The sequence below is a fragment of the Camelus bactrianus genome, chromosome 15, assembly GCF_048773025.1.
Source record: "Camelus bactrianus isolate YW-2024 breed Bactrian camel chromosome 15, ASM4877302v1, whole genome shotgun sequence".
In the NCBI taxonomy this organism is placed as follows: domain Eukaryota; kingdom Metazoa; phylum Chordata; class Mammalia; order Artiodactyla; family Camelidae; genus Camelus; species Camelus bactrianus.
The window spans coordinates 52,826,550-52,850,624 of NC_133553.1; the positions used below are offsets into that span (position 1 = coordinate 52,826,550).

Sequence of the window (24,075 nt, forward strand, 5' to 3'; positions counted from 1 at the left end):
GTCCAGCACAGCCTGCTCTCTGGCCATCAGATATCCCTGTCCCTACCACATGAAAAATACATTCACCTCTCCCAAAGTCCCCAAGAACCTCACTCCACTACATTACCTGCTCAAAGTCCATGATCTCATCGTCCAAATTAGGTCTAGGTGTGCATGAGGCTCCTTAGATGTATTTCCTCTCAGTCTGTCAAAATCTGTCAAACTTAACAAAAATTATTTGTTCTGCATACACCGAATACCTAGTGTCTCCTTAGATTTTGTGCATCATTCTAGTCTCAGCCTTGACTCACATAAACACATAACATGCTCCTTCACTTCCTGTCCCCTCAAATATTGTATTCCTGTAATACCACATTAAAATGAATGTCAGCTGAATTCTCAAAGATGAAAGAAGGGATCAAATCTCACCCAAGAGGGTGGGAGTATGTGGAGGTGGGTAGGTAGTCCTGCCCAATTTGGTGATGGATAGGCCTTAGTTACAGATGGAAGAGACCCAGGTGGGCTGAGGGTGTGTAGAAGGTGGAGTGAAAAGAATATACACTGGTTATCTCAGCTTCAGGACCTTTCGTGTGTCCAGCAGAGGAGTTTTGCCTCCTCCCTGACCTGATTGACACCTGCAGGCTTGCTGCATCAGAGCTGAACCCTCAGAATCCCACTGTGAGGGGTCTTCTGATTTACTTCACCCTGAGAACAGTTCTGCACACACATCATAGATCAGAGTCCTTTGAGGTTTTAAGAATGCATGGGCCCAAGCCCCACCCTGGATATCCTGAATGAAAATGCATTTTTTAAAAAAAAATTCTGTGTTAAAAACAAACCTCAGAAGCTCTGGAGCTGGTGGCGCCAGGCAGCCAGGATTGAGAACTGGGCTGAGGTGCGTCCTTGAAGTGTGACTTCTTTGTTCTCCAGCTGTTCTTGCCTTTGTTGTTTCCTTTCAACCTAATTTCTTTTTCTTTCCGGCCATGACTTTTTATTTAATTTTATCAGAAATTAAGTGTTTCTTTCTTTTTAATCTCCAAATATTTGAGACTTTAAATTGTTTACATACATGCTAGGTTGCATAAAAGTACTTAATCATATTCGATTAAGGAAATACAATTTTTAAATTAATATGTAAGGCAGTGGATTGAAAGGGTCTCAGAACCTTACGTCCCTGTCCTCGGTGTACAAAAGGACTTGGTCTGTAAAAGAGCTTCAAACAGATCCAGTTTGGGGGAAACCAGGGAGGGCTGACACCTGATCCATACTCTGACTGTGACCTTGGGGGTGGGAAGCTTCTCAAGGGAAGAAAACTAGAAAACGGGGGATGTATGGTGCTTCAAATCTAATATAGTCAAAAACAGTATCTACACCCTTTGGCCCTTCTCAGATATTTGAATGTCAACTGTATTGGGAACTTCATATCTTCTGCCAAATTACTGTTTTGCTTAAACAGCTTCCCAGTTAAACCGGAATCATCCAATTTCTCTTTGGAGAGCCACCTGTTCCCCAAAGCATTCCAACTACAAACACCTTTCAGATGCCTGTGTATGGTCTTCCTTTTTGCTTTACTAAGCAAAGTCTTTTTATAATTAACCGCTAAAAGCAGAAATTCAGTAAACAATCTGGTCTGTTTTATTATTCCATTTCTGGTCTATTCGTCACTACTTTATTGACTGATAAGTTAGAAGAATCAGATTCATTTTCTCCCTAATTGCTCATTTGTTAAATACTGTTTCATCTCAGTTGTTACTCTAAGCCAGTTAGGTAGCTGTGTTTGTGATAAGACATCGGTATGTGGAATTGGTCCAATGCCTGTCAAGCCCCTTTCAGTTTTCTGTTTACTAGAATACAATAATTTGTGAATAAATGCTGACTCTGAGCTGTAACCAGGGTGCTTGAAAATTTAGCTCTATTCCTGCTCTGCCCAATGCTGTGCATTCAAAGAACTAAAATGGAATTAGCAAGAATATTGCTGCCCATTTCCTCTGACAGATAGCTGGTACCTACATCTTTTAGAATATGGTCTTATTGAAGGAAGTGGTTTGTGTCGTTGTGATCAAGCTGTTTTATGAGAAGATACGTATGTACTGTGTTTATTCAAGTCAAACAACAGGATAAAATGAGGACAGTTCCTTATTCACTCAGACGTTTCTAAATGAAAAGATGTTTGGTGTCATATAAACAGAACTTCAGAGTGATGTGAGCCCATCCTTCATTTTCCAGATGAACGCTTTAGCATCATGTAGGCCCAACTTTAGATCAAGTTCAAATGAAAATTTATTCTGTGCAGTCATTTTGGCTCAAGGCAGCTTAAACTGTGTTTACTCATATTTGAACCTGTTTGGGATACTCTCAGGCTGAATATGCAGCACAAGGCTGCGGGAGGGCTGGCTGTAAGCATGGACTGATTCTGTGTTGTCCCATTTCCTCTCCCACAGGGACACATGGAAGGAGAGGTGTGGGGGCTGGCGGCTCACCCTCTCCTGCCCATCTGTGCAACAGTGAGTGATGATAAAACACTGCGGATCTGGGAATTATCCTCCCAACACCGTATGCTGGCAGTACGGAAACTCAAAAAAGGTACGTGACATCACCTTACATACCTGTGAAAGCGCTTACAACAGAAAGTACTGAACTCATTCATTCATTCATTCATTCAGCTAATATTCACTGAGAGCACCTAGTAGATGGCCCCAAATATGCTGGGCAACGGGGATTCTGTGTTTGTTGTTACAGATAGAACTAATCACATGTAGAATTGTTCCAGAAGGCTGGCCTGATCCAGTCTTCATTTTCCTTGCACTGCACAGACACTTGCCACCTGGGGGCAATATGTCCTTCCTCTTCTCATCAAGAACTGTGGGAGTCAGTTGAAACACATCAGCTTGTAAAGAATGCTGTTTATTTTTATGTCTAACCGTCTCCAGAACTGACTTACATTACTGAAAAATGAAAGCCAATTATATTAAAAAAAATAGCTAATATCAAGAAATGAATAAATATGTATCAAACACTTATATGCACTAGAACTAAGAGGTGTACCAAGAAGGACAAACTCAAAAAGCATTTATGGAGTGGCTTCTAGGTATCAGGCACTGAGGCTCCCAAGATGAACAGTCAATCTCTAGTGTCAGAGATGGACAAGATTTGAACAGAGTCCCAGCAACAGATGGCCCATTCAAATTGGGTAATTTGAGGAGAGGCTCGAAATGGTACTATTTATAAAGGAGTGAGCAGCGTGTAGGGAGATGACCAGGGCTAGTGCAGCACGATGCAGCCAGTAACAGCCGGGTAGCACGACCAGTCCTGGGCCTGGAGGGACCAAGGAGGGCAGTTGCTGGAACCTTGAAAGTGATTGCTGTGCGAGGTGACAGCAGGCAGGAGCTGTGACCGTCAGCCCAGAGACTCAGCCAGCCTGCGGTGACCCCGCAGGGAGGCGGCTAGGGGAACACATACCCCCACCTCCCTCCTTCCTTGCTCCCTTCCATCCTCCCTCCAGTCTCCTGCTCATGCTCCCTTGACCACATGTAATCACAAGCCAGGGGGTGTGGGAGCCCATTGATACAGTCCATGTGGGCCAGCTCCACAGAGCAGGGTGGAGAGTGGGTGAGGACAGACAAAGGAGCTCTGGCACAAACAGGGTATCACGGAGGCTCAGTCAGGCCCACTGCCAGGGACAGCTCCATCGGGGAGGAAACATGAGCGCCGAGGCTCAAAGGATTTGTGAAAGTGAAGACAGGAAAGGACGAGACTGGGGTCTGGCCCTCAAGTATTTGTACTTGGGACTTTTATGAAGAGACATGGGATATTCTAGGGGGATAAAATGAAAAATGGTGTCGAGACGGTAATGACGATAATGACAGCGCTAATACTGCTGAGCCAGCGACTGTGCTAGCCCTTCGCCTTCGTCTTCACTGGAACCCAGTGAATAAGGCCTTTATTATTTCCACTTACAAATTTGGCAGCTGAGGTACAGACAGCTTACGTTGTTTGCCCAAAGTTGCACAGCTAGTAAGTGATGGACCTTAATTCAGACCCAGGCAGTGTGGCTTCAGAGAGCACAGCAGTGGCCTCTGTGGGACCTCCGCCATAGTGCTTCCGGACTTCTAGGTGGTGATAAGTGATGGAGTCAGCATTCAAACCCAGGTCTGACTCCAGAGCCCATGCTCTTACCCATTACAGGACTGAATAATTTGGCCACTAATTTATATTGGAGAAATGATAGACCAAGTCCTTAGTGTGAGTGACTCGAATATCAAACAGTGGACTTGATTCACTAGGTTAAAAATCAGGTCAAAAGAACCACTGCCAGCACATCTTAGAGAGGATGGCCATTCAACCCAGTTGACAGCTGTTGTCCTTGTGTAGGTGTTAGTAGCTCCCCCTTTCACTCTCGGGTGTCCTGATCTGTGTGGTAAGTTATGAAGCTTAGCCTAATCTTGGTGGCTCTTCTCAGGAGCAGGCTGGTCTTCCTGGTCTTCCAGCACTGGTGGCACGCCTGATTCATAGAAGGTAAATAACGGCACAGTGAATGAAGGAAGAGAGGAAGGGAGGTGTAGTTTATGAGCCAGTTTTAAAGTTTTGGTGCTTTCCTCATGCCTGAGGCCTGAGGGGTGTGTATGCTCCATTTGAAATACCTTAGCACAAGGCTGCCGGACTGTCCCACCCTGGGGCCGTGCCTACTATAGTCTTGACAGTAAGAACAAGGGTGACATTCTTCAGTAGGATTCCTATTAAATGTACCCCAACAGAGTCCATCCTCCCCAGTCAGAAATAGCTCCGTGTGACCCTCCAAAGTAGTAGAAAACATTGCTCATGTAGCACCCAGTACTGATTAGTTTTGCAGATACCTCTGCAGAGAATGTCCATAGTCCATTCTTCTCATGACAAAAGAGGCCAGATCAAAATCTTCCACCTCTAGAATTATGCATTAGGATCCATGGGTCAGAGAATTAGAGTGACTCAGAGTAGAACAAGGAGCTCTAAGGCAAGTTGTGTGTGTCAGCAGTGATACCAAAAAATAGTTTCCAGAAATGTTATTACAGAGCTTTCCTTCTTAAATATCACCTCTTAGGAGCAGAAATATGGGTTATATTAATCCTTTATTTTCCCCATTCACTCCCCTTGTCTTTTGAAAAATTCAGATACTAAGAAATGAATAGATAAACCTCCAATAAATTGAAAACATATTGTTAACATTATGATCATTGTCCTTGAGTTTGGAAGAATGAGTTGTTCTAAATTATAATGTTTTAATTCTTCTCAAGTGTAGTGTGAATTTTAAAGGCACAGTCACACGTCCATGCATAATGCACGTATTATACAGATTTCCCCATCTCTTCGTTTTGTTTGTTTTTGGTAGCAAAGTCACAAATCATAACAGTTCTTTGTGGATTCTTTTTAGGTGGACGATGCTGTGCCTTCTCCCCTGATGGGAAAGCCTTAGCAGTTGGCTTGAATGATGGGAGTTTCCTGGTCGTAAACGCTGACACTGTTGAAGACATGGTCTCCTTCCATCACAGGAAAGAAATGATCTCTGATATTAAATTTTCAAAAGGTGAAGATGACAGCAGAAACTTTAAAAAATGTGTTGGGATAAAAAGTTACAAGAGTGGACTCTCTTAAAATATTTCCTTGGCCTTGAACTCATTTTAAAATGCTCAGTTCCTGGAAGTAAATTCCCATCTAAAATGTTTTGGTGTTAACTGCACACTTTTCTTTATAGATACAGGAAAATACCTTGCTGTGGCATCCCACGACAACTTTGTGGATATATACAACGTCCTTACAAGCAAAAGGGTCGGCATCTGTAAAGGGGCTTCCGGTTACATTACACACATTGACTGGGACTGTAGAGGTAAAGTGGCTTTTAAAATATACTTTCAGTTTTTAAAAAGTCCATTCATACGTTGTTTCCAGAGAGAATGGCAGTTGAGTTTTAAAGCTAGACAACATATAAACAGCTGTGATTTTCAACCCCGAGGCAGCTGCTGTTAACATTTTGAGTATTTTCCCTTCTTTTTGTTATAATTACTACTACTACTATAGTTATTATTAATTCAAGCCATTGAGTTTTAAGACAGGTAAAGATACACGATGCTTTCTGTTACCACGGCAAGTCACCTCTTCACCTCTGGGTCTGGCATGCTGTGTCCTTGCCTTCTGTCCCCTCCTTACTGCTTTCCCTTTTTCTACCAATTCTCTACCACTTGGGAGAACTGCCCAAGAAGTTTCAAGCAATTTTCACCCTCCACTGAAGGTAGAAAGCAACATTCAGCTCACCTAGAGATTGTCTGCTCTCTGAGACTCTGAACCTGCCCCCCACCTCCTCTCAAGCATGCCCACAGATGCCACGGGGATTTGTCAATTTATTTTACAAATCTAGCTTTGCCATGTGCTTGGTTTTACACCAGAGAACGTGGAGGATATGGAAATGAGTGAAACATGGCTCCTGTTCCCTGCAGAGCTTATAACTTAGTGAGGGAGACACACTAGTGCCTGAACAGGAGCGCAGACTGGGTAAGGCATTGGAGTGAGAGATGGTGGGTCACAGGGGAGGTGGTGAGCGGGAGCTTAGAGCGGACCAAGGCAGCGTTGAGCACCCAGGGTGCCACATCCGTGCGTCCACTGTAGGGTGGGCCACTTTTAAATCCCATCCCAGGGTCTTGGCTGATGTTAGAGTCTGGGGCAGTCATTTAGGAGTGGGCAGGACCCCAGCCTTCAGAGTTTTAGTCCATTGGGGTAGACAGTAGTGTCTTGAGGAAAGAGCTCCCAGGGAACCCATGGAGCCTTCACAGAAGAAGTGACCTTTGAGATGGATTTTGAAAAATGAGTAGAAGTTCACCAGCTGGCAGAGTCTGAGACGGGCTAGCATTCCAGGCTCAGAAGGAACATGGCCCGCCACAAGGTGGAGGCAGGGAGAGTTGGGTGATTAAGAAATAGTGATGCTGAGTGGCTGCGGGCACGAAGGGCAGAGGATGGGAAGAGGCAGACCAAGACAGAGTGCAAGGAACTGTTACATCATGCCTGCAAGTGGAACCCTGAGCTTGACCCTGTAGGCATTAGGTAACTCTAAGGGATTTTGAGTGGGGCGTTCCTACCCTCTTGGGGAGGGTGTGTGAGCCTGGAGTTGGAAATCAACTAAAATAAACCAGGAGAAAGAGAGAATGAGGGCTTCAACCAAAATGAGATTCTTCCAGAAATGCCAGCATATTTTATTTCGAGTATTTCTTAAAGTAGTGGCCATAGACTAACCTTCCTGCCAGGCAGGGGTTTAGTTGTAACTATACTTGCTGCACTGGAATTTGGACTTAATTTAAGTGTTACAACCTACAGGCATTTTACACAGTGCAGTAGATGGAAAGAAGGCATGCCGTTTATTGTGAGAGGTACAAGTCCCAACAAGGGCAAAGGGAGATCAGATAAGTCCTCTCATTTTCACGTTAGGGCCTGCCGGACACAGTGCCCAGGGCACAGGCTGGCGCTTGTGATTGGCTGGGACACTGGTGGCCTGGGAGTCATCTAGGAACCTGTGCAGCCCTGGGGGGTGCATGGGAGCGGCTCCTTCTCAGCCTTGTTCTTTGATATTCCCTGCTTCATAGTTTAAAAAAAACAAACAAACAAGGATTTCACCCTATTTCTTCTCTGGCTAACATCCCTAGATATACCCTCTTGTGAGAAAAGTTTAGAACATTGAGGGCCAGTTTTCTGCATATATGTAGAAGAGAGTATAGTGAGTTTTATTTAGAACCCAACACACACACACTTGACACAATATGTGAGATCCCACCACCACAACAACCATTAGGGGGTTAAAACCAATTACTATTTACATTTTATGGAGTGAGGGACCAAGAGAAAATGAAACACAGTAAGTTTTGGTTGGGAAGATTTCTTTAAAATTGTTTTTAATTGTGGTAAAATAATGCATAACATAAAATTTACTATCTTACCCATTTTTTAAAGTGTATGGTTTAGTGGCATTCAACACATTGACGTTATTGTGCAGCCATCACCTCCTTCCGTCTCTAGGACTTTTCATCTTGTAAAACTGAAATCCTGCAGCTGTTAAATAATAATTCCCCTTTCTCCCGCCCCCAGCCCCTGGCAAACACCATTCCAATTTATATCTCTAAGACTGTGACTATTCTAGGTACTTCACACAAGTGGAATCATACACTATTTGTCTTTTTGTAACTGACTTATTTCGCTTAGCATAATGTCCTCAAGATTCATCCATGTTGTAACGTGTCAGAATGTCCATCCTTTTAAAGGCTGAATAATATTCTGTCTTGTGACAGAGCACATTTTGGCATCCATTCACCCATCAGTGGACACTTAGGTTGCTTCTACCTTTTCACTATTATGAATAATGCTACTGTGAACATGGTGGATGCAGTTCTTTGGAGTATATACCCAGAAGTGGAATTTCTGGATCAAATGATAATTCCATTTTTAATTTTGAGGGGAACCACCATACTGTCTTCCACAGCAGCTGCTCCATTTTACATTCCCACCAACAGTGCACAAGGGTTCCAACTTCTCTGCATCCTTGCCAACACTTGATATTTTCTGGGAGGGGGGTTTCCTAGCAGCTATCCTAAATGGGTGTGAGGTCATATCTCATTGTAATTGTATTTGCATTTTGGGAAGGTTATTGCTATTAGTTTTCATTCTTCAAATGTGTAGACCCTGTGTCAGATATAGGGCTATAAAGAGGAGTAAATAGAAAGAACAAGATCTTGGCCAGGATCAGGGGGCTGCCACCGGGAGGAGCCTGGGTAGAGGCCGGTATGAAGGCCCTCGGTGTGGAGCCATTACCTTGCAGGAAGAGAGGCAAGTCTCACTATTTCCATAATTCTGCCCAAAGCCAGAGTCTGTGGTCCAGCCGGTGCTCAGGATGATGGAAAAGGCCCTGGGAGTAAGGAGGCCGAGGTCTTTGAAAAGCCACTTTGTCTCTCATCCTATGTGACCCCTTCAGTCAGATAAAAGGATGAGACCAAATGGTTTCTGTGGACTGAGAGAATAGAATATTTTTGATTTTTAGGGAAGAGTTACACCATCTGGAGAGTAAGAGCAAGTGTGCCAGTGAATCTTCCCTGGTTTAACTCCAACGTTACTGTCATGAGACAGGTGTCCTGTTGATATGCTTATGCTCTTGATACCCCAGTTCCTCAAATGCCTGCCCTCAAGCCCGCGCCAGGCTGCCTCATGATCAGACAGCCTAGCTTTTCACCGCAGGGCTTTGGGGGCTTTGCAGGGGCTAGGGAGAAGAATTTAGGAGCAGCGATCTGTTTCATTCTTTTGATGCGGTCAAAAATAGTGAACGCATTTGTGAGAGCCAGCTGGCTTGTCAGGGGCAGGCAGTGGCATGGCTGTGGCGTGGCTGCCAGCCTCCGCAGGCAGCCTTCCGTGTCCATGGCAACTGCAGGTCTCAGGAAAACCAAAAAGCACATCGGGCTTTTGCAGGAACATCAGCTACCCCTGAATGAAAGCTCCTGCACAGAATGCTTGAGAATGAAAAAATATATATACATATGGAGAGAGAGAGAGAACATGGAAGGGTATTTTCTAGCTATTATTAGTTCATTACTAGAAATATCAGGACTCTTAAGATCTGCTACCAATTAACATTTGAGCCATAAAAGGACATCTCATTCTGATTTTCATTGCAAATGGCCTAATGTGTTTGGTACATTTAGTATCACTTTTGGAATTGTTCCAACTTGTAAATTATATAGCATCCAGGATGACGTATGTGAATCACTTAGTGGATTATAAAGCTCTGTGCACCTGCAATATGTGTGATTTACTGTACCTGCTTAGTGCTGAGGATGCCTGTCTCTTTCAGTTCTCTTACTCTGGGTAGACATGAATAGTGGATAAAAATGAGAAGATTCTGAAAGAATAACAATTCAGCGTCAAGTTATACAGGGATTACATGGACTTTTGCCCTTTGCTTCCACTCCTGTCCTCAGAATATTCCAGTAGTTACAGAGCAGCAGGCAGTGGAAAAAAGGGAGTGGTGACCTAAATAGTTCTGTGCTGAAAAAAGAAAAGATAGCAGTAAAGAAAATTTGGGGGGGGGGGGGCAAACACCCATAATTCTACCTTCCAAACACAAGAATAATGGATTTTTAAAAAATTTATTCACACCCTTGGTTTCAAGGAACAGAAACACACTCAAGCCAGCTTAAATTTAAAAAGAATACAAGATGACTTTATTGGAAAGATAGGGATATCTCAGAGAATCCAAGCGTAGAAAGCAACATCTCCTGAGAAACTGGCTTTAGGAATGAATTGGAAAGTTCCTAGAACCCAAGCAGACAAGCTCCCCCTCTTCCTCTCCTGCTCCGAGGCAGCCTGTCTCAGTGTCCACTGCTCTCCTGGGTCTGGTGCCTGCATTTGGCCCCTCTCTCTGCAGCGGCACAGCCTAGCTCATTTGCACATGGCCCACTCTCTGTTGCCCCAGAATGCTACCCTCAGTCCCAAAGTCCTCATCTCTTCCCAGCAAGGCATCCACCAATTCAGCCTTAGATTCCAGTTTCCCAGGAGAAAGAATTTTTGATTGCCCAGTCCCAGTCTCCAGCCGGGCCCCTCCTGGGTCAAGGTCCACCTCCAGAGCACGAACGTGACCACAGGGGCCCAGCCCAGGTGGAGGAAGTTCTCAGGAGAGAGGTGGGGCTGGGAAGGTATCCTTGGTGCTGCAAAGCACTTCCGGTGCTTGTCTGTTCTTTTGTTGTATTTAACATTCCTGCAGTCATAAAGTACTTCATTGAGCTATTTTAATAGTTTTTGCTTTGTTTTATGAAGTATGATCTTTGAAACCATGGCGTGAAGTGATTTGTTAGGATTATCTGAGAGCTATAGTTGTTTGAGTTCTCTTAGATTACCTCATAGCCAAAAATCAAAAATTTATCTATATTCAAATAATGTTTTCATTGAATCTTTTAGTCATTTTCCTGCATCCTTTGTTATTTGCAGTTACTTTTGAGAATTCTAAAAATATTCTTTGCAGATAGGTCTAGTTCACTGGAAAAATAGTGATTACTCATTTTCTTATAATGCTAAATAGCCAAAGCGAATTTCACTCCCTTTTTTCTTTTCTCATTGTGTATGTTGAGCCATAAAGTCAGAAAAACATACCCATTTCAGAGAAAACGTTTTCAAATATACTTGCTCCTCACAGCCAAGGCAAAACCCCCTCATCACCATGTTATAACTCAGCAAATTGGAATCGATTCAGGTCTCAGTTACGAAATGAGAGAACCTTGTTTTAATTAGTCACTTAGAAACAGACCTGCAACTCCTGAAGTTTAGCCAAGTTAGATTTCAGACCTAAATGGTGCCAACTTAAATGTGAAAGAACATGATATAAATCACAGAGTTCTTACTTTGGTATAATTTTTTCCCAGAAGGACATTTCAAGACTTCTAGATGTAAATCGTTTTGGAAGAGAGGGTCAGAAAATGCTAGTATGTTTATATATACACTGAATTATCTACAGATGAAATGTTAGGATATCTGACATTTGCTTCAAAATAACCTGGGGTGAGGGAATGAGAGGACATTCATGAAATGGGCTGGCCATGTGCTAGTCACCCTTGCAGCTGGACGTTGGGCACCTAGGGCTTCCGTATACTGTTCTTACTTCCATGTGTGTTTACTATTTTTCATAATTTAAAAAATGCTGGAAAAATACCAAAAAGTAGATATTTTGAGTCATTAAAAATTTCAAGCCATAAAGGATCATTGACATGGTAGGAGGAGAATTAGGAAATCTAATCTGTTTCAACATTAACCAAAATGAATCAAAGATGATCATTTTACATCAGACTGAAAGATGATTTTTGCTCAAACATTTTGTTTTGGGCAAAGTCTTAGATCCCTTTACAAATTTTCAAATAAAGGGGGAAGGATGGAGTGGAATGAGCATTCACAGTTTATTTTGTGCATCCTTGTCTTCCTGTTTCTAAATGTTAAAGGGCAAATATAGAATTTATATCTCAGTAAACAACGAGGTTTTTGCTTCTGGTGCCATAATTCTTACCAAAGCAGTTTGCTTTTATTACATCTCTGTGCTAGGAGGCAATGGGGTAAAAGAGAAAAAAAAAAAAAAAAGATTTCGTCAGGCTTTGGAAAAATAGCTCCTTTCAATGCAACAGAGTAAAATATAGCAAACTGGAGTCTTCTATTTTTGAAGGATGTTCAAAGTCAGATTTTATTTGGTTCATATTTTTAAAAATCATAACTTTGGAGATTGTACCCTGCCATGTAATTGTATTTTCACACACTTCTGGATAATTCAGCATATATTTACTCCATTTCGGAGACTTTGATTAAAATGAATCAAAATAGTTGCAACCATGCTTATCACCTTGTAATAAAAAGATAAGTGCAGAGTTTAATTGTCTTTATTCTTTTGTAACAGGAAAATTACTGCAAGTTAATTCAGGTGCCAAAGAGCAACTCTTTTTTGAAGCTCCAAGAGGCAAACGGCATATAATAAGACCTTCAGAGGTAACAGTCATTCCCATAGTGCTTTAAAAAGTTATTTCATGAGGATTTATTATGTTCATTTTAGTAAAACCTATCACTGTTCACTAATGTGGGTTATATTTAGTGTAGCTTTGAGCTTGATCATTTCTTACATTTGACTGCTTCCTCTGGTTTCCTGCTTCCTGAGGACATGCAGACTTACTACACCACCGACATAGCAAGGCTCAGTCGGCATTCTGCTTAATCTTCCTCTGCCAGAAGACAGTGAGCTAACAGTTCGGATGCTACGTAGTACTTTTCCTCTTCCACATGTCCTGTTGTTTTATGCAAAGCTTTTTATAAGCATAAATCTTTGAATCATGCTTTCTCAGGGTTTACTGTTTGTAATAATAAGCAATACCTTCTGCGACAATAAGATAAATTATTTTTCAAAACAAAGCTATTCACAACCTGACCATCCTAATGTAGCAGAATGTTTCCTTTTTCCACATTTTCCTCATTCCCTTAGCCATGTACATAATTTTTTAATTGTTGAAATCAAATCTTAGGTAACATTTTTGAATCCATGAACTAATGCCTGCTTTTGTGGACCAGCACCCCTTTCAGAGCCTGCACAGCACTTCCCTGGAGTGAACCCCGCTGGCCAAAAGGTCATTGCCTGATTGAGCACTAAGGACGTTCTTTTAGTCCCAGGAGAAAATCTGACCCATTTATTTGCTAGGTAACAGAAGAAATATTGCTTCCTTAGAAGAAAAGAGGTTAAGGGTACACTGCTGAGGGACAGGCGTCTTCCTCTCTCTAGCCTCAGTTAGCCAGTAATATAAACTATCTGAGTATCCTAAAGTACTCTCAGAGACGCCGACTTGCGTCCACTTGTAATACTTTCACTGTTGCTAAAGGAATATAAGTGCGGTACATGAGAGACACAAGCTGCTATGGGTGATGGCATTGTATTCATGGAAACTTGAAAGTGATCAGTTGATCTCATTCCCCAACTCCAGTTTATCTATCTTTGATCAGTCTTTGTTTTAACTTTTTTTATGGGGAAACATTTATAGCTTTGAGTAAGGGATATTTTTAATCATACTGTTCATTCACTGAACACCTGTGGAATGTGCCGGGCACTTCACACACCTATACTTCAATCCTCACAACAGCCTTGTGTGATAGTTGTCAGTCTCATTTTACAGACAGGGACTAAGGCTCCATGAAAGTTAAAGGACCACGGAGCTGTGATCCCAGCCTAAGGGGTCCGTGTGTGACTCCACAGCCGAGACCACGCAGCATCCCTGTACATGGCTCCACCTGTATTTTCCCTTCCTGTTTCAGTGCCCCAAAATAAGTATACCAAAGTAACATGCAGTCTAACCAAATGGTGGAGGGGGCATAAGGCCAACTTGGGACAGATGAGCAACTATTATGTTAAAGAAAAACAAAACATACGAATGGGAAATCTGTGTTGTGAGGCTTCCTGAAGGCCAGGCTCGGCTCTGGAGAGTGAATAACTTGTCAGTCTGCAGTGCACATTCGTTGTCCCAGAGACTGACCTCTGTGCTGCTGTTTGAGGACTCCCTCCAGCTGGTGTCTCCTCAGCCTGGCCCCCCCGGTGTTGCCACTGCCAGGAGCTCCAAAGAGGTAGCTCGTGGTTTTACTCATCAATGTTTGACTGTGAAGGATTTTGAAAAATCTCCTTTTCAAAAAACTTTTTTAAAGAAATAGCCACGGTGAAACTAATACAAAGGTTACCTAGCAAAGTGTTAAAAATGACAAATATTAAAATGTCCACTTATATCCAGCCGCCTGATGCAGTGTGGTGCCATTAAAGCCGCTCCATACCAGGAGGCCAGCCCTCTGAAACTTAGCTGCCCCTCTACTTCCTAAACAGGCTGCGATTTAAGTGACCACCTCTCCCTGGGCTCCAGTCAACTCCTCTGCAAAATGGTGATGATAATGACATACCTGCCTGGGGCAAGGTGCTATGGAAGACCCCTTGAGGGCTCTCCTTTCATCTAAACTCCAGGGGTTTTAACAAGTTCATTTACCCCTTTGGGGTTTGTGGGTTACAAGGATCTTTCTTAATGCTTCATTTAAAATGCAACTTCTGTAGGTTTAAACAAATTAGACATTTGCTTCCCCTGGAGAGCACGGTGTCCAGATCTGGCCCAGGGAGTTCTGCTGGGGTGACAGGACAGTGAGCGGTACCAGCTCACTCCCCTTTCCTCCCTGGATAACGAGTCCAGGGAAGGTGCCACCCATGGAGGTGGCATTGGAGATGGACAAGGAGGGTGTCAGAAATGGAACCTGGTACCCATCAGGGAGTCAGTGGCCAGAAAGCCCATTTCTAGAACCAGAGGGGAGGTTCCCTGCTTCTCTTCCTATGAAGGTCAGTTTAGGGTGTCATAAGGAGTTGGGGAGACTCCACTTGACCCGCAGGAAACTGAGGTAGTTGTTGGGGAACGCCTTCATGTCACCTCAGTCTGTGGCCCTGCCTGAGGCACCCCAAATCACTGGGTCAGCCACAGCTTTTTAGCTCCAATTCTGCGTGTGTCCAGAGGAAACACAGAATGCTAAATGAGGAGAAATTTGAGCAAGTGAAATATTTATAGCACCTCCACACTGTGACTAAAATCCTGGCTGCATCTTTATCTTAACATTTCTCTTCTAAGCAGTGGTACTAGGCAGAAAACAACAGAAATGGAGGCAAGGTGCATTAAGAACATGCGAAATGGTTTCCAGGTCCAAAGGGAGAATTCTGGCCTTTAATTTTAGCTAATAACTTTTTATACCCTTTTAAATGTGCTATAAAGTGTTTATGTAAAGAAACTAATGTGAAGGTATATTAGTGGACCTTGAATGAGAGTAAATGAGATCACATCCCCCAGAAAAGTCTGATCCACAGTGATAGTTGTGGTGTTTTATTTTTTAAAAAAAAGAAAATCTTCAATTTAATCAGGATTTAACCTATATGAACTGCAAATATTCTGTCCATGAATTTCACACAAAACTGTTTTAAAGAATAAATATTTGTGTTAATACAATATGAACAGCTTTTAATTTTTAAGATGGTCTCTCCAGAGCATAAAGAATAATAAGCTAGCTGCAGAATCATATTACTCTTTCCTCCAAGGAAGCAGCCCTGCAAAAAGTTATGTCCTGTGACTTTTTAATATACTTTGCTGAATGATCAGCCCCATTGATCAGTCTAGCTCAGTGGTTCTCAACTGGGAGCAATTTTGCCCCCTTCCTCAGGGACACTGGGCGATGTCTGGGGACAACCTGGGGAAGGGATGCTACTGGCATCCAACGAGGGAGGACAGGGATGCTGCTAAACATACCACCAGGCACACAGACAGCCCCTGACAGCAAAGATGTATCTAGCCTAAAATATCAGTAGGGCTGACGTTGAGAAACCCTGACCTGGCTTATGGCATCTACAATGATGAATATCTAGTTAAGAACAAAAAGACTTTGTCATTGTCAGATGTCCAGGGTCCCAACATGTTCATCTTATCTAGGAGAAGTTATATGGAGATTTGACTGCAATGTTGGATTTTTGAGACAACTGCATATATCACTTAAAAGATGCAACTGAGAATTTCTGCACCACAGCCTACAACACAAATGCCTGGTGTTGGCAGTCACTAATTACAACTACTCAGCCTCAATTTGTTTCTTTTAAATAAAACAAAAAGATCTCTAGGTTGTGCAAAAATATATTAATTTTTCCTTCCTTCTTTACAAGATTGAGAAGATAGAGTGGGACACGTGGACCTGCGTGCTGGGGCCCACCTGTGAGGGAATCTGGCCAGCACACAGCGATGTGACCGATGTAAATGCTGCCAGTCTCACCAAAGACTGTTCCCTCTTAGCCACGGGAGATGATTTTGGCTTCGTTAAGCTCTTCTCATATCCTGTCAAGGTAATATTGCATGTTTACTATACATACCTGCTCAGTCTCATTAATAGCCCAAAATCTAGCTATTAAATCTAAGTAGATTTTTAAATATTGAAGGCATAAGCAATCAATAATGTTATCTACTGTATCAAGGTTTTTTATACTGTATAAAAACCTTTGTGACATTATGTTTACTGTTTTGAGTCACATTCTGGTGGCATAGAATTCCTCCCTGAAAGGCCTTCAGTGATCATTGAATCCAACATCTCACAAACTACCAAGTAAGGCTTTTCTGTCCATCTTGGACTGGTACCTTTACTAGCAAACTTCCAGAGATGAACAACTTACCACCTCACAAAACAGCCGATTCATTTTTAAGTAGCTCCTGTTGTTGAGCTGAAATTCTTCCCCTTTAGCCAAAGTTCTGCCTTCCGAAGCCTCACTGATTCCAGTCTCCTCACAGCCTTCATGGGTGGAGGGATCGTATTTGACTCCCTGAAGTCTCAGTTTCTCCAGCCTCAACATTTCCAGTTCCCTCAGTCATTTTGCTTGTGACCTGGTTGCCAGCTGCCCCCTCCCTCTAAACATAATTCATTTTATCAATTCCATTTTTTTTGTTTTGTCTTCCAGTTTTATTGAGATAATTGACATAGAGCACTGTTTAAGTTTACGGAATACAGAGTAGTGATTTGACTTACATACATCATGAAATGATCACCGCAATAAGTTTAGTGAACATCTATCATCTCATACAGATATATAATAACAAAGCAAGGAAAGAATTTTTTCCTTGTGATGAGACTTAGGATTTACTCTCTTAACTTTCATTATATCAAACAGCAGTGTTGGCTATAGTCATCATGTTGTAACATTATATTCCTAGTATTTATTTATCTTATAATTGGAAACTTGTAGCTTTTGACCACCTTCATCCAATTCCACCACCCCTCACCTCTGGCAACTATAAATCTGATCTCTTTTTCTATGAGTTTGTTAATATAATTGACCTACAACAACACAATGTTAGTTCCTTATGCAAGCATAGTGATTTAGTATTTCTGTATATTATAAAATGATCACTGCGGTTAGGCTAGTTACCATCTGTCACCATACAAAGATAGTCCATTGTCATTGACTGTATTCCTCACTCCGTCCGTTTCACCTCTGTGACTCATTTATTTTGTAACTGGGAAGTTTGTGCTTCTTAATCTTCCTCACCTATTTCAATTCCATTTTCTACTGTCTCATCTAAAACTGAATTCAGTGCTTCAGATGTAATCTGACTAGCTCAGGGTACAGTGGGACTCTTTTGTTTTAATTTTATTTTTGTATTAAACTAAAATGGCATCAGCTCTTTTGGGTGCCACACCACACAACCGAATCATAGATATTATTCCCCAAAACGTTCAGGTCATCTCCATCTTGGACTTACACAATTGATTTTCTAAAAACTGAGCACAGACCTTCATATTTGTACCAAATAAGATTTATCTTGTTTATTTTCCATCCTTGTTCCAACCTGGCAACATCTTTGAAATACCTTTTCAGAGTATTTACTTCCCCTTCCAGCATCGCATCATCCTGATTTCACAAGTGTGAGTTCCAAATCATGGAAGAAAAAAAAAAAGAAAAAAAAAAAGACAGAAACCACCAAACACCACCAAGAACCCGTATTCAACGTGGCATTCTGTTCATTAAAGCACATGTATCAGAAACAGACGTTTTAATCTCTGATGCTCCTAGCATAGAGCTCACATTTCTATCTCTAGTCCAACGAGACATCATGAAAACTTGGCAGGTATCTTGCTAAAAGGCAGGTTGTATCCCTAATCTCGCCTAATAAATCAGGCAATAAAAGACGTGCAGTTAGTTTGCAGTGAACCCCTGTTCCTGCCTAGTCATCATTACTATCTATTCCGAGTGCCTGTTGACCTTCTGGGTAATAGTTCACCCTAGCATTTTCCAGGAGTTGCATCAACTCATGAACCAATATTTACCAGTCTGCTTGGTTTCCCTTTTGGATACAGGAACCTTTTTTTGTTTGTTTTTGGGTTTTTTTGTTTGTTTGTTTGTTTGTTTGTTTTGGATGCCACCTCTCCTGGTTTCTAAACTGTCAGCTAATACTGACCTTATTACTGTGGTCACATTTGAAGGTGTCTGTATTCACGGACACGAGCTCTGTTTGACCCTTTCTGGTTTGAAGAGCATTCTCTTTAATAGAGGAGTTAACTAAATCTGCTTTCTGTTCATATTACGCCATCTGATGTAAGAAGTGTTCCTAACTTTTCTGTTTTTCTTCTAGTCCTAAATGTATCTTTAAAATCCTTTTCAGTTGTTTTGGGTTTTGACCTTAACATTCCTGAAAGAGCTGTCTGTGCAAGACTTCTGTGCTCATCCCTGGTTATTCACTCCTCTTTCTGTCATTAGTGCATTTAAAACCTTAAAGCCACAACCAGCTCCCTCTTTAGCCACCTTGGTTTCTTTAGATGCCTTCCTCTTCCCTTCTTCATTCGTTAAAATCTCATCAGATGATCATTCTTGGTAGCCTTTTCTAAGATACACTTCTGATCATGTCCAGTGTTCCCTTCCTTGTCCATTCCAAATTCCAAAGCCACCTGGTTACCTTCTCCCAGTGATTCATCTCTTCACTCTCACGTATCAGCCCTTCCTACTTGATCAGAATCCAGTTCTATGTAGCAGTTTTCACTGCTACTTCTACATTTTTTGAAATGAGACTGCTAGCAGGACAAATCAAGAGGTTAGTGATACCCGGGTTTAGCAGACTAAGGTTTGGGCAGATTTAGATACCAGAAGTCCTCATGGTACCATTGCATCGTGCTCTGGAGCTAAATTTATTGTTGACCCTGGGACTTCATCGTCCACATCCCAGCCTGACCAAGCGGGCTGTCTGTCTATCACAGTAATTTCAAACTGTGTTCCTCCAGCTCTCAGAGTTCCAGGAAGCTTCCTCAGAGACAACCCCAGGAAACAAGGCAGGGCCAACCAGAGGGGCTCTGGGGTCCCACCCCTGCTCCAACTGGAGTCACTCTGTGTTTTTGTACTTTATATATTGAGCATCTGTGGAAGATTTTTTCCCCAACATTTTGTTATGAAAATTTTTAGGCATACAGATAAGACGAAAGAATAGCACAGTGAACTCCTAGAAACCCACTACCTAGATTCTGTAATTCAGAGTAAATTGATGACATCGGGATACTTACCCCTAAATGTTTTAACATGCATATCATTACTGAGAGTTCAACATTTGTTTAGTATTTTTAAAGTAAAAGTTTTAAATTTAGTTTTTAGAATTTTAAGATTTTAAAATTTAAAAATTTATAGTTGAGATGAACAAACTTTATAGTTCCTTTTGATGCACTTTGACAAATATATATCCGTATATAATCCAAACACCTATCAAGATACAGAATGTTATCCCCCCGTGAAATTTCCTCATGCTAACTTCCAGGTCAGTCCCCACCCCCACTCCACCCTCAGATGAAAAACCATTCCAGTGTTTTTCACCATAGATTAATTAGCTTACCCTGTTTCAGAACTTCATATAAATGGAATGATCAAATAGATTTCTTCATGTTGTGTGTAACAATAATCCTTCCTCTTTATAGCTGAGTGGAATTCCCTTGTATGGATACAGGAAAGTTTATCTACACAGCTATCAGTGGACACACGCTTTTCCCATGTTTGGTTATAATGAAGCTGCTATAGGCATCTTTGGAAAAATCTCTGTGGACATACATTTTCTTTATGAAATATGTAGGAGCAGAATTTCTGGGTTATAGGGGAAAATGTATGGTTAACTTCTTGAGAAACTGCCAGACCTTTTCCCAAAGTGGTTGTATTTTACACTCTCACCAAAAATGAAAGAGGTTTCAGTTGCCAGTTAGGCCTTGTCAGACTTGTAAAATGTAGCTGTCCTGAGGAGTAGATAGTGTGATCTTTTGTATTTGTAACTTTCATTTCCCTGGTGTCTAATTGTACGGAGTACTTTTTTGTTTGCTTATTGGTCATTTGTGACGTGTTTGCACATATCTTTTGTCCACTATTTTAAACTGGATTGTTTATCTTTTTATTCTTGAGTTCACTATGTAAGATTTGATGGAAGAAATAGTTTCATAATTTAAAAGCATTTGAAAACCACTGGTCTGTATAAACCACTTTGATAGTATCACTTCTCTTCCTTTTCTTTTAAATCTGATTTTTCCAGCACTCTTTCCTTCCCAGTTTCAGGGACCCAGGCTGATGAACATTTCTAGCTGGATAGTCCCACTCTTCCAGTGCTCTGAGTGTGTTGGCCAAAGTTCACCATCTGTTATGGACTGAATGTTTGTGTCCACACCAAAATTCATATGGTGAAGCCCTAACACCCAGTGTGACTAGATATGTACAGAAAGCATTTAAAGAAATAATTAAGGTTAAATGAGGTCATAAGGGTGGGGCTCTGCTCCAACAGGATTAGTGTCCTTATAAGAAGAGACACTGAAGAGCTCACTCTCTCCGTGCACACATGCACTGAGGAGAGGCCAGATAGGCACTTTCTGTGTGCTCCTATAAGGGGTCTGTAAGCCAGGAAGAGAGCCCTTACCAGGAACCAAATTGGCTGGCACCTCTTCCCAGCCTCCAGAACTGAGAGAAGTAAATTCTGTTGTTTAAGCCACCCAGCATGTGGTATTTTGTTATGGCAACCCTGCCAGCCTAAGATACCCTCCCATTGCCGTGTTCTAGTGCTGAGTACCATGTCAAGCCTTAGTGCTGCCTAGGAGATCTTACTGTCATCACACAGCTCTCTCTTTGCCCAAAATTCAGGTTCCATTGTTAGACTCTAACGTCATGTCTTCTTTGTTCTCCTTTCCTGTGAGTTACTAGGTGTCTCTTGCAGGCATCTTTCTGTCCTGACAAACATACTCCTTATATATGCAGTTTTACAGTATAAAATCTTGATGAGGGCATCAGCCCCCTCATAATCACATTGTCTCCAGCCTCCATAAGATAGACTCTCCCATCTGTCCAGTACCTTCAGCCACGTCCCAGAAAATCCAATGCTCTGTCACCATCTGTATAGCTACCTGGTGCTTCCCACAGCCTCCCTTCCTTTCAAAAGCTGGTCTCTTACACTGTATCAGAGAGGTTATAAAGTACCACCATGTCATGTACATTTTTAAAACCTACCCTCAAGTTGTCATGTTTCCTTCTCAGAGTATCAAAGCTCTAGAGAATGGTTCTTCAAAGAGGAACCTCATAGGAAAAATTTTACAGGCAGAGAAGCAATATGTAAAATGTTGTGAATGTGGGAAAAGGGTACACAGCTTTCATCTGAGTCTCAGGAATTTCTCACCTAAAAGCAGTTAACAGCCAGCACGCTGGAGACATATTCCAGATTCTCTACTCTTTCATGACCCCGTGCAAGAGGAAGGCGGTGGTAGTGAGTCCCGACAGGTGTTACAGAGATACAGAGATGTCTGGCACAGTGACCCAGGGAGACAGCTCACCTTTCTGGCTGGGCCACGTCTCCAGAGGTTCCTTCCACAGGCCCTAAGGGGAACAAACATCCTGCTCCTGGGAGGAGCATCTGGCTTCCTGGAACCTTCTAGTAACCGTGAATTCCCATCATTGTTCTCTGGAGCAGTGATCTTGTTTCCTATTCTGAGAATCTTGAATCATCCCTGCTCGAAGAATCCCAGCTTTGTTCAACAGCCTCAGTGACTCAGTTTTTTCCTCTTTCTTGCCTGTGTCACTTTCTTTCCCCTGCAACCTGATTGTGGTCACTTTAGAACATTTCTTCCTTTGTCTCTTTCTTTTTGGATTCTTCTGTCCTGTCTCAGTGTGGGAGTATAGGGAGGCGCTTCTCATGCTCTTTCACTTTCTCCTTCTCTCAAGAACCAGCTTACCTTTGCCTTGGATCAAATGGGTGGGTGGGTTCCTGCTTCCAGCAGGAGGACCAGCAGGACGCATGGCTGTAGCCACTCTGACAGTCGTCTTTGTTTCCATGCCTGCTAGAAACTCACGTGGTCACACAGTGGTTTCCTTTGGAAATTATTATTTTGCTCTCCCTACTCCCTAGCAAATTGTGGCTCTGGAGGGCTTCCTAGAAATGCTGCCTGCCTGCTGGCTTCCCTAATCTTTCTAGACTCAGTGCTCTGCAGAGGGGTGGGCACTTTCACTCTGCTATCAGGTAGGGGTCAGCCAAATGCACAGAGATCTTGACAAAGAGTATTTCAAAGTCACACACTCTCCTGCCCTGTCTCCTGCCATGTGTCTACGCTGGCTTCAGGTTTCCCAGCATGCCCGTCCAAAACCCTCTGGAAGCCTCTTGCCAATGACTGAATAAAGTTTTCATCGGAGGGAGCAATGGCCCTTGCACGACCTCACAAAGTGCATGCGGCTTCCCACGTTGCATAAGGCATTCCCTGGGAGTCGCTAAGAGGATGGAAAATCTCTCCCACTTTCAGTGGCTTCCGCTGGAGCTGTTTTTGCCAGGCTGTGGCTCACAAGCCAAAAATGGAAGCTGGTTTCTGGTGCCAGCTTGGGCTTCCCACTGCTTGTCAGGACTGCCCCGGGGTGAGCAGCTGGTCTCACCTCAGCCTCATCCTTCTGCACCTGAGGGTGCACGTGGTGTGGCCTGGGCACCACTCTGAAGAGCTTTCAGTAGTTGCTAATAGATTGGGTTCTATTTATTTGGTTATATTTGATAAAAAAGCACCTTACTTTGTTTTTGTGTGTGTTTTATTTTTAAGGTGACATGTCAACTTGTTTATTAATTGTATTTTTCAGTTTGTATTCTTTATTTGGGGGTTTTGTGGTGGTTTTTTCCTTTTTCTTAGAGCTCACTTTGTTTTAAAATCAGTTGAAAGTTTCTAGTATTAGAAATTGTTTCCAGTGTCCATGGCAGAAACTGTGGCATTGGTTTTACATCTTACTTGAGGCCCCAGGATTGTAAAAAAGAAGTCCCTGGCTCTTCTGTCCCAGCTGGGCTGTGAGGGGTGACTGGGAAGACACTCCTCATCTCAAATGTCAGCCTGACTCACAATCAGGAGTTCACACTGGAGACCTGAGGAGAATGCATATTTGATATTCGAGAGAAACAGAAACAAGCTTTTTATACTTTCTTAAGCTACCTTTTTCAGCTTCCAGAAATAGTTTCTGTAGTTTATTCCTTCCCTCACAAACTGTTTATTGAGGACCCATGTTGAGGCAGGAAATGTTTCAAGGAAGCAAGAAATCGAGTCCCTGCCCTCGTGGAGGTTACATCCTAGAAAAATGTGGGGAAATGACAGCTTGGGGGAAACGTATATCCAGTAGAAGCCACGCTAGAGAATAACCTGGGTGGAACAGTCCAGAAGAAGGAAGGATGAGACTCCGGGCGGGGTCATCCCCAGTTTCTGGCTCCGCAGGGCCAGCACGCAAGATTCAAGAAGTACGTGGGCCACAGCGCCCATGTCACCAACGTGCGATGGCTGCACAACGACTCGGTGCTGCTCACGGTGGGCGGCGCCGACACGGCCTTGATGATCTGGACCAGGGAGTTTGTGGGAACCCAGGAGAGCAAGCTGGTGGACAGTGAGGAGTCGGACACCGACGCGGAGGAGGACGGAGGTGAGCCCCAGCGGCCACGTGCCGAGCGCGCCTCCCTCCCCGCCCCGTCCTGTGCCGCCGCAAACCAACTCTGCCTCCTTCCCGTGTCT

The 24,075-nt window shown here is 42.7% G+C and overlaps 1 protein-coding gene across 1 annotated transcript in view; it reads left to right on the forward strand.

The window, feature by feature from the left end:
• The window catches only part of EML6 (EMAP like 6), a 216,021-nt gene that overhangs the window by 150,746 nt on the left and 41,200 nt on the right, over positions 1-24,075 (forward strand). The window contains exons 22-27 of the mRNA XM_074341150.1: positions 2,421-2,562; positions 5,387-5,539; positions 5,708-5,839; positions 12,413-12,501; positions 16,223-16,399; positions 23,785-23,986. Of these exons, the coding sequence (XP_074197251.1) occupies positions 2,421-2,562; positions 5,387-5,539; positions 5,708-5,839; positions 12,413-12,501; positions 16,223-16,399; positions 23,785-23,986 (895 nt within the window). The remainder of the gene's footprint in view (positions 1-2,420; positions 2,563-5,386; positions 5,540-5,707; positions 5,840-12,412; positions 12,502-16,222; positions 16,400-23,784; positions 23,987-24,075) is intronic.